General features: G+C 31.2%; 2 protein-coding genes and 1 non-coding gene across 5 annotated transcripts; 2 read left to right on the forward strand and 1 right to left on the reverse strand.

Moving 5' to 3' along the window:
• Nucleotides 1-569: 569 nt before the first annotated feature.
• LOC103503461 (transmembrane ascorbate ferrireductase 1) lies at nt 570-4,267 on the reverse strand. The gene is made up of 4 exons (XM_008467651.3): nt 3,906-4,267; nt 1,503-1,551; nt 1,193-1,392; nt 570-1,091 (listed from the first exon to the last, which is right to left on the reverse strand). The coding sequence occupies exons 1-4, from the start codon at nt 4,047-4,049 to the stop codon at nt 783-785; spliced, it is 702 nt and encodes a 233-aa protein (XP_008465873.1). The 5' UTR covers nt 4,050-4,267; the 3' UTR covers nt 570-782.
• Nucleotides 4,268-5,427: 1,160 nt separating this feature from the next.
• Nucleotides 5,428-8,663, forward strand: LOC103503465 (uncharacterized). 3 transcript variants are annotated; one of them, XM_008467658.3, is made up of 3 exons: nt 5,428-5,771; nt 6,797-7,485; nt 7,586-8,663. In XM_008467658.3, exons 2-3 carry the CDS (start codon nt 6,879-6,881, stop codon nt 8,482-8,484), a joined length of 1,506 nt encoding a protein of 501 aa, XP_008465880.2. In that variant the 5' UTR covers nt 5,428-5,771; nt 6,797-6,878; the 3' UTR covers nt 8,485-8,663. The 3 variants fall into 3 exon arrangements, with proteins under 3 accessions (XP_008465880.2, XP_050939401.1, XP_050939400.1); XM_051083444.1 differs by having other exon boundaries at nt 5,611-5,771; nt 6,807-7,485; XM_051083443.1 differs by having other exon boundaries at nt 5,619-7,485.
• Nucleotides 8,664-10,327: 1,664 nt separating this feature from the next.
• Nucleotides 10,328-10,400, forward strand: TRNAE-CUC (transfer RNA glutamic acid (anticodon CUC)). The gene has a single exon. It is a non-coding gene; the product is annotated as a tRNA-Glu (tRNA).
• Nucleotides 10,401-10,579: the final 179 nt, after the last annotated feature.

Consider the following 10,579-nt stretch of genomic DNA (forward strand, 5'->3'; position numbering starts at 1 on the left):
ATCTTTCCATTGCAGAGAATGCAAAGGTTTGGGTCACTATCAATTTCAATGCTCCAATATCTTTAAATGAAAAAGTAAGAGCTATGTTCCAACTTTATCTTATGAAAACTCTGAAGACGAAGTCAGAGCCCTTGCTAGTTGGATTGTTGAAGGAAGACGTTCATCATTGCAAAATTCAGGAAAAGAGATGTAGAAAGTAGTGAAGAAGAAGAAGATATGCCTGAATTGATTGAAAAATCTTATCGTATATTATACATCAACAATGGCTAGTGAATATAAAAGTGTCGGACGTTTAGAAAGAAAGAATAGAGACTCTTCTTGCTGACGATCAAATTCTGTCACTGAGCTTAAACGCAAGCTAAAGAAAGGCTAAGAATGAATTGAAATATGTGCATAATTCGTAAATTAGTTATAAGTTAAATGTTGATTTTTGACCATCAAGACAACAATTGTAATATGCGTTTTAGATATGCTCAAATATATTGAATAATAATTTTTAGGGTATTGAGATTCTAGATGTGTTGAGCGAGGGAGAAGTAGGAATTTGGGTATATGCAATTTAAAGAAAATTAGTAGGAAGAAGAGTAATTAAGTCCTTATAAAGAGCAAACGTATGATGTAGTTGTCTAGTACATATAGAATATAGCATATAAATCTTAGTAGTATACCTTAAAACCAAGCAAGAGAGAGAGAGAGAGATGGGAGTACACGTAGCACAGAGTTTATGGAGGTGTAAACCATAAAGAAACTAAGCAAGCTACGTTTAGTATGATGAAGATATTTCATATAGCAGAATAAGCGCCATGGTCGTCTTCTGGTTGAGCGCAAGGCTGAGAAATAACAGAGAATATGACAAAGACTCCAAAAATGATAGTGGTGATGGCAGTGAAATTGACAAGAAAAGCCTCCGTCCCGTACTTGGGGATGCCGGAGCTCTCCAGAAATGTGAGCTTCTCAAGGAAACCCAAGGCCGAGTTCCCAACGGCCAATATGTAAACGGTGAGCCCAAATACGACGTGCCAAGGGAGTGATACTCTTCGAAGATCCGCCGATCCTCCCGGGTAGAAGAATGTAACAAACCCGTACACCCACTGTGTACAAATACATACACACATATGCATTTCAATTCCAAATATTCTCAAGTTAGTAATTAGTACTTTTTTTTTCATATGGGTAAATAATAAACAAATACCTGAAGAGCATAAAGGCTAATAACCCCAATTCCAATCCAAGAATGCAAGCTGTAAAGATTAGCAATTCCACTTTCATTATGGTTTTTGAATGCTGCGATTATCCCTACAATACCAAGTACCAATGCGACTCCGTGTAATACCAAATGAATCACTTTCTTCACTTCTTTCCTTAATGGCAGTGATTTGTAACTAATTATTGCTGCATTGTTAAAAACATTAACTTGGGTTAAAGAAATTAATTAATTAATCAATCAATCGATACAGTTCCAATTATAAATTTTAATTTGAGAATTTAGTCAGTCCCATTACCTTCACCTCCTATGACGATCAATCCCAGTAGCATAAGAAAAGGATGAATCTATTAACAAAAATCAATTGCAAGGTTAATAACTACACACTATTTATTTAATTCATATCTTAATTCTAATGTTCTCTTAGTCCTATGGATGAATAATATCATTACCAATACCTAATCTCTAACTTCACCTTTTCAAAATTTTATAAAATTCAGTCTTAATTACAATAATCTTTTAGATGCAAGCAATATATATATTGTTCAAGATAGTATATGTTGAATTTAAAAAGAATATTTATGTGAAATGTCAAAATGTTGAAAATTGAATGGAATTTTATACCAAGTATAGAATCATTCTTTTTACTTAAAGTTAAATAGTTAGAAATTTATACTTCGACTTTAGTTTAAGTATAGCAAAATCACTTTAATAAAATTATTCTCACAAAAGCAATACCAAGAATTATGGTGCAGTTCTTTTTTAGACAAGCAAATTAAATAAGAATCTAATTTACACCAAAAGCTTATGGTTTTAAATAAACGCAATTGAGTTTAGACTTTTCCTAAAGAGAATTGATGATGCTTTAATATGTTATCATTACTACTTTCTTTCCTTTCTTTCTTTTTTATAGATAATGTCACTATTACTTTATTTATTTTCAATTGCTTGTTGAGTGGAATCTCCTTTAAAACGTTTTTTTTCATATACTTTAATACAAATATTACAACTTTCTAATTTAAAATAATAATAACTTGATAAGAATAATGTATACTCCATAAACCCAAAAAAAAAAAACAAAAATTAACCCTTTTTATTTTGAGAACTTCCAACCCATTGCAATTATTCCATATATAATCCATTATATATATATCTACATCTCAAACCCTTTGCTTTTTTTTTTTCTTTTTGTCAAAAAGCTATAGTTGAACATTGATACTTTACATTTTTTCATAATAAAATATGTTGAAAAAATCGCCTTTTTAATTTTCAAATTTATAAAAATACGTGCATTCAAACTACGGTAAAAACTTATTATTGTTTTAAATTAAAAGAATAATTGTAAAAACTTATCTTGCCTTTCTAAATTTATATTTTTTAACTAATATTTCTAATTCAAGACATGGTATGATTATTTAAGATAATTAGAAAAACTATCCTAAAATTCTCTCTACACTTATTATTATCAATTTAGATGGTAAAATGTTAACATTTTGAAAAGTTCAAGATCAAATACACCCATTTTCTAAAGCTTAGATAATATAAATGTAGTTATTTTATACATATATAAGAAAAAAAAAAGCTATAAATAAATATTTATGATTTATAAGCTTTAGTGGAGGTAGGTGGGAAATATCACTAGGAAAGGGATTGGATTTATATTTGCTACTTAACTCTTTCTCCATTGTAATAAAAGAAAACAATCTTTTCCTTTTGAAAATATTGAACAACTATATCACCTATTTTTTATATCCAAATATTCTATACATATCCAAATTATGTTCTTGGTTATCTAAACTCAGAACTCATTAAATGTAAACAATAAATTATAGAAAACAATCAATAAAAATACTTTTACAGGAAAAAAAAAAAAAGATATCAAAAGAGTTTTAATTAGTTGAACTCCCTCTCCATTAGATTCTAATCCCCCAAAGAATTTCAATTTTAATTAAATTTTCAATTTCACTTTTTTTTTTATTTTTAAAAAAAATCATTTAACTTTATCGAAGAGAATATTGAAAGACTTGTCATGAAACAGCACAATGAAGTAAGATGTGAATAATTTTAAAATTAAGAGGAGCAATTGAATAAGTCAAAGTCATATATATATATATATATATATATATATAGATATATGATCCAAATATATTGAACATTTTAAATAATCATTTTAACCAAATATAATAAAACTTAAATCATTCAACTAATTTGACCATTAAAATAATAGTAAATTAATAGAATTATAAAAATTAAGAGGAAACGTATTATTTAAAAGAAAGTGAGCTAAAGTTTAGGGTTTATTTTATGTAGAATTTGAATTCACAAGTCTTTAACAAAAATAAAAATATTTTTCCCACTTCCTTATCCATACTTCACCAAATTTCCAACCACCTACTACTCATTAATTTGTAGCAGGAATGCAATTAACTAACCATTTTATTAATTAAATTAGAATTGGAGGCTAAGTTTAAGTTTAAAATTTGAGCTAAAATTAAACCATTTTTTAAAATAAAAAAATGAAAAATATTATTATATATATCTAACTTGAATTGATAAAATCGAGAAAATGTGACAAAAAAAAAAAAATCCCAAATCTGAAGAGGGAGAAAATGTATTAATAATGACGTAAAAATTAATTAAAAAGAAAAGAAAAGGAAAGGAAAAAGAAGCGTAGAGGAGAGGAATGGGATGGAGGACTTACGTTGAAGATGAGGTTCTTATTAACAGCTTCCCAAGCAAGGCCGCCCCTGAAATGAATGGTCCAAACCAACACCAGTATCACCGCCACGATTCCCACCACATGACTCACCACTGTTAACGGAAAAGCCTTCACCGCCAACGCCATCCCTTATCTCTCTCCGCCTTCCTTCCTTCCAATTTCTTCTTCTTCTTCTTCTTCTTCTTCTTCTTCTATGCGTTCCTTCCTTTGTTTGTAATTAATTTGGTGATTTTGACTCCGCAGGCCCTCTTTCTTTTTAAACCTTTTTTTCTCGATCAACCAAGATAAGTCTGCCACGTGTTTGCTGCCCATTTGCGTCCTCGTGTCCTTTCTCCCCTCCCTTCATCACAACTAACCTTTTTTACTCTTTTAATCAAAATTAATCTAATCCTAAAATCATTTTTTATTCATATATTAATAAAAATACAATACTTTATACTTTATCTTCTTCCAATTCCCAATAAATACAATACTTACTCTAACAAAATCTACTTATTATAAAATTAGACTTAAAAGAAAAAGAAAAACAACCTTAGAATGGTCACAAATAGTCTACATTTATTAGAAAATATAATTATTCTAAAAACAATAACAGTTACTCAATACATTGGTTTTATTAACTGAAATATAACGATATAATTAATACTTTTCTTTGTGATGAGAAGCCGAGAACCGATTCCATTCATCTATATGCATAAAAGCACCATTTTGAGCATCATCTTTCAAATAGGTTCCATTGTCTCTAACTGACCAAACACAATTTTTGTTACTATCACATCTATAAGAAAGCCACGAATATACAGGATCTGACCAAAATACCTCCCTGGCAATAAAACCATATTTGCTACGCATGTAACACCAGAACAATGTGGTTGCCGAAAAATTCTCTCTAAATTTCCAGGAAAACTTTTGTCCAACTTGTAAGTTATGAATTCCTAAATCATCATCTTCGGACCTGCAGTGAAGAAACAGAGGTCCACCATCTTTCATGTTGTTTACTACTTGCACTGTCCATTGCTGAAATGGAAGAGCAGAGCATGTTCGTAGCATCACAATTGAAAACATCCAAAGGAATCCCATCAAATGCTTCACATTTTTCACCATCTTTTCTCCACAATTTTGGAAGACAACCACTTCCTTTCTAAGTCTTTGTTGGTAAATGAGTGCTCAACGTTTGGTGTAATATATATATATATATATATATATATATATATATATATTATGTTGTAATGCTATAGAAATGAGAAACTGTCATATATTAAATTACTTTCATCAACATGTATAATTAATGAATTGAGAACTTAAACATCAGTTGGGATGTATTGAAAACTACATTTAATTGACAATTGGTGATTAATTCTCTAACATGTCAAACATTCTTTCAATTTCATTAATCAATTGGGAGTTTCACTCTTTATATTGACTATTTTGAGAAGGAGCTATTCATAAAATTTTAAAATTATTTCACTAAAATTTTGCTACTATTTACGCTAAACTTTCAATTTCAACCTGATCAATTAAACAAACCTATTAAATTTGTGTCTTTTTAAATATTATTTTAACATTTTAAATCTCATTTACTTCTTAGGGTTGTTTACAAAATTTAAAATTTTTATATTATATTAACGATGGATATTGATAAACATATAAAATATTTTGGTTCAGTTTTGATTGAATTAAAAATATTGTATATTGATGTGTAATATGGACTGAGGACTCCTTGTGGAATTCCATTGAAGAGAGTTAAGGGGAAATTAGGGTTTAACGTCTGCATTCACGTCCCTTCTAACTCCCAGTTTCCCTCAACAGCGCTTCCTTCTCACCTCCACCGCCGATTTCCAGTCGCGGGTGAGTTCTCTACCCCTTCCTCATTTCTTTTTCTGTTTCTTCTCTTTCCAAAATCTTTTTCTCCTCTGCCTCTCATTCTCTCATTCCCTTCTACCCTTATTCTCCCCGCCGGAGCTCCCCCCTCACATCAGACAAAATTAGATCTCATTCTTTTTTTTTTTTTTTTTTTCTTTCATCAATTTGGAAAATCCTCCTTCTCCCAGACCTCTGTGTATAAATATGAAACTTAGGATTTTTAATTTCCTCCAAATTACCTCTTTTCTAATCCTATTATGAATTTTTTTCATTGGTTTTTCAGTTCCCCCAATTTTCGCTCTTCCATTTTTTTTTCCTTTCCATACACATTCTTTCACAAAACCATTTATAGGGTTATTCTGAATAATCTTCGAGTTCAAATTGTTAAAGCACAAGTGAAATTTTCTATACAGGACATGTTTGTAAGCAATTTTTTTTATTATTGAATTCATTGTATAGCTTGTATGATGAGCTTCATCGAATTGCAGAAGAATCAACCAAGACAGTGATATTTTAATATTTTGGTTCATTTTCAAATAGAGTAACCTTGTATAAATTAAATTTGGGTTAAGCTGTAATTACTTAGGAGTGGAGGACTGAGTAGAAGCAAAAAGAGTAACCTTTATGATTTCTTTGTCATAGACCCTACTTCCAATTGTGTTTATCATTTCTTTGTTACCAAATATTTGCATCCTTGTGTTTATGTGTTTCTTTATTTTGTTTTCTACTTTTTAAAAACATTTTTAAAATCTTTTAAAAAATTTGGAAACCATAAATACTTTGTTTTTGCTTTCTGAATTTCTTTTTCTAAGAATCCAAATGTGTTTCTAATGAAGGGGAAAATTTTACCATCGACTCTTCTAGGATTTTTGAAGTTGTGGACAAAAGTTCTTTCAACCCGAAACTAATCGAAAAAGTTCACAACATATACTAAGTTCTTTTTATTTGTTTATTCTACTTGTCTCCTGTTCTGAGGTAGTTAATCATTGCTTCCTGCTCTTGAATTTCAGTTTTTTACAGAAATTTCTCAACCTTTCTTAGTCAAAAGCAACCTTGTTTTGTGGCCTACCGAGTAGTTAGTTCTGTCAGCAAATGAAGAATTCGTCACCATTTGAACTGTCCATACCTAAAAGAATTATTCAACCACTGTTCCTCGCATCAAACTCTGACACCCTAGAAGCATCCTTGGAAACCCTTATTGAAGCTTCCAAAAGTTCTGAGGGTCGATCAAATTTGGCTTCTCAGAATATCCTTCCTTGTGTGCTAGAGCTCATTCAGTGTGTTGTTTACACTTCTGGTGATGTGCTTCTATTGTCTTCCTTGAAGCTCCTAAGAAACCTATGTGCTGGAGAAATTAGAAATCAGAACATTTTCATTGAGCAAAATGGAGTTGGAGTTGTTTCGAAAGTGTTGCAGGATGCTATGGTGATGAATGATCCTGATCGTGTGACCATTAGACTAGGACTACAGGTTCTAGCTAATGTATCACTAGCTGGAGAAAAGCATCAACAAGCAATTTGGCATGGATTGTTCCCTGACAAGTTTCTTTTACTTGCTCGTCTTCCATTTTGTGAGATTTCTGATCCTTTGAGTATGATCCTCTACAACATCTGTAGTGGACACTCTGAACTGGTTGCCTCACTTTGCGGTGACATAGGGTTGCCTATTATTGAAGAGATTGTGAGGACTGTATCTTCAGGTAAACTATTAAGTTTGTTTTAACTTGTGTTCTGTCGTTCCTTTTTATCTATCTTTGATATCATCATTTGTTTCCGCACTCCAATTTGGTGTTTTTGCAGTTGGTTTTGTCGAAGATTGGGTGAAGTTACTCCTTTCAAGAATCTGCTTAGAAGAACCTTATTTTCCTATGCTTTTCTCTCAATTACGCCCTATTGACACTTATAAAGATAGCAATAAAGCCGAATCTAGAGACGTTTCCTTTTCGTCAGAACAAGCATATCTTTTGACAGTTGTATCAGAGATATTGAATGAGCAAATCGGAGATATTGTTGTTCCCAAGGATTTTGCGATGTGTGTGTATAGAACATTTCAGAGCTCCATTTCTATCATCGATTCTACCCCGGTATCCAAGTGTAGTCTCCCAACAGGCACAATTGCAGGAGATGTTCTTGGGTACTCACTCACTATTTTAAGAGATATTTGTGCACAAGATAGCAGTAAAGGTGATAAAGATATCTATGAGGATGCAGTTGATGTGCTTCTCTCTCTTGGACTTATTGATTTGCTTTTAAGCATTCTCCATGATATTGAACCTCCAGCCATACTAAAGAAAGCACTCCAACAAGTAGAGAATGAGGAAGATAGAACAAGTCTTCCAAAGGCGTTAAAATCGTGCCCATATAAAGGGTTTCGAAGAGATATTGTTGCTGTGATTGCAAATTGTTTATATAGAAGGAAGCATGTACAAGATGACATTAGACAGAAGAATGGAGTGTTTGTGCTATTACAACAGTGTGTTGCTGATGAAAACAATCCCTTTTTGAGGGAATGGGGCATATGGGCTGTGAGAAACTTATTGGAAGGAAATTTAGAAAATCAAAGGTTAGTATCTGAATTGGAAGTTCAAGGTTCTGCACATGTGCCAGAGATTGCTGAACTTGGTCTTCGAGTTGAGGTGGATCCGAAAACTCGAAGGGCTAAGCTTGTTAATAGCTCGCGACCATTTCAAGACTCTTAGGTAGCTTTTGGGACTCAGAGTGAGTTATTATAATCTAGTGTGGGTTATTATAATCTGGAAGTTAAAACAAGGTGCAAGTAGGTAGATTAAAGGTAGGTTATTTTAAAATGTGTATAATCGGTCTGTACTGTTATTCTTTATCATGCAAATAATCAATTTTCATTTTCTTTCTTTTTCTAGATCAATTTTATTTACTATTACTGTTATTTTGAAAAACAATAAATTTTTATCCTACAATGTTCAAATTAATTTGTTCGATAATTTAATATTTTGATTTTACTAGGTTTTGAAATAAAATTTTCTAAACTTTGGCTTCTTTAACTAATTTGAAAAAGATGGTTATTTCTTTTAACAAATTTGAGTGGTCAAAGTCACTAGAAAATCTAAAGGGCATTAAAATGAATAGAGAGTTGAAAGCTGGACAGTCTAAGAGTTTAAAACTATAAGAAGGGAATGAGTTTGATATTACAAACCAAAATTCAAAGACACAATTCAGATACAGACTTGAAAGATTACATCCGATCCTAAGGTAATAGGACACTCGAAAAAAAATCGATTGAATCGATATTCGGATAAATACGGTTGGTAGTCGGTTTACTTAAAAATCAATCTGCTTGTTACCCAAAACCAATCAGACCTAAACGAAAAAATATATAATACTGAATATTATATTATATAAATAATATAATATAGAATATTTGAAGCATAAGAAAGCCTCTCAAGCCCAAAGGACCATTAAGGATGAAAAAGAGAGAAAAATTGGCCGAAAGGACCATTAAGGATGAAAAAGAGAGAAAAATTGGCAAGAAAATCGAATCGCTAAACATTGGTTGTCGATTTTCCTTAATATAAACTGACTGGATTGGTTTTTGGTCTCGATTTTTGTATAAACTGTCCTGTCCAATGATCAGTAATAGTGTGTATAGTTTGGATAGTTGAATGTATTAGAAAAAACAAGAAATAGAATATATGTGTGTCATAAATAAAAATAAGTAAATAAATAAAATATAAACAAGGGTATGCATTATAAATAAATAGGTAAATTTATAAGTAAGGAATGAGATATTTATTATATTTATATGCAAATGCCATAGATGTTAATATATTATATTCGCATGCCTTATATATAAACATAGCAATATGCATACATGCATCTATATTGAATGAAAATAGTATTATATAAAGCGACTAATTTCATTCCAAAACCTAAAATCACATTGAGCTTCATTAAGAAACAAATTACAATGGGTTATGATCAAAAGATGAACACACACAAGTTTTTCTGGATTTATCTCACCGCAATGCTTCTGCTTTCCCTTTGTGTTCTCTCTAGTAAGTTTGTGCTCGATTCATTGATCTCTTTTTTACTCTTTGAAAGAATTTTAAAAAAAAAAAAAAAAAAAAAGAAAAGGCAATTGTTTGATGCATACATTTCGATGAAAATCTAACTTCTCAGATTTAATGCAGGTTTGGAGGTGGAAGTGAAGGAAGCACATTCACAGCCAGTAGTTTGTTCTACAGTTTGCTCAAGCACTTCCCCTTTTGAAAATGAAGAATGTCAAAATTCGTGCATTCGAAGAAGATTTGCTAATGGAAGATGTGCGGTTGGAGGCCCAGATGGAAAAATATCATGTTGCTGCTTTTAATTAAACACTTATCATTAACAACTCTCCTTCATTTCTTTACTAATATAATCTTATCCATTGGTTTACCTAAGGATAAATGATATGATTCATCAAATATCAATAAATCTTCTAATGGCTTTGCCAATTTGATTAATGAAAATTGGAGAATTATGATGCCCTACAAACAAAGATTACTCAAATTCATTATGAACGCAACTTCCGTTGTAGTCTAGTTGGTCAGGATATTCGGCTCTCACCCGAAAGACCCGGGTTCAAGTCCCGGCAACGGAATATTTTTATTATTCCTTTTTGAAATTATCATATAAATGTTAGTGAACTGATTTAGAAGATGAACTCATAGCTTCGTATTTACTTTTAAGAATCTTCGAAATTATCATATAAGTTTTAGTGAATCGGTTTAGATGATGAGTTCATAACTTCATATTTACCTTTAAGAATTATAAGTACGC

The sequence above is a fragment of the Cucumis melo genome, chromosome 4 (genome assembly GCF_025177605.1).
Source record: "Cucumis melo cultivar AY chromosome 4, USDA_Cmelo_AY_1.0, whole genome shotgun sequence".
Lineage (NCBI taxonomy): Eukaryota > Viridiplantae > Streptophyta > Magnoliopsida > Cucurbitales > Cucurbitaceae > Cucumis > Cucumis melo.

Excerpts from the sequence above, each read along its gene's own strand:
- LOC103503461 (XM_008467651.3), bottom strand. The coding sequence starts at position 4,049 with ATGGCGTTGGCGGTGAAGGCTTTTCCGTTAACAGTGGTGAGTCATGTG. Across the intron at positions 1,552-3,905 it reads ATAAGAACCTCATCTTCAAC|ATTCATCCTTTTCTTATGCT; the intron begins GTAAGTCCTCCA and ends TTTTGTTAATAG. Across the intron at positions 1,393-1,502 it reads GATCGTCATAGGAGGTGAAG|CAATAATTAGTTACAAATCA; the intron begins GTAATGGGACTG and ends TTAACAATGCAG.
- LOC103503465 (XM_008467658.3), top strand. The coding sequence starts at position 6,879 with ATGAAGAATTCGTCACCATTTGAACTGTCCATACCTAAAAGAATTATT. Across the intron at positions 7,486-7,585 it reads TGTGAGGACTGTATCTTCAG|TTGGTTTTGTCGAAGATTGG; the intron begins GTAAACTATTAA and ends GTGTTTTTGCAG.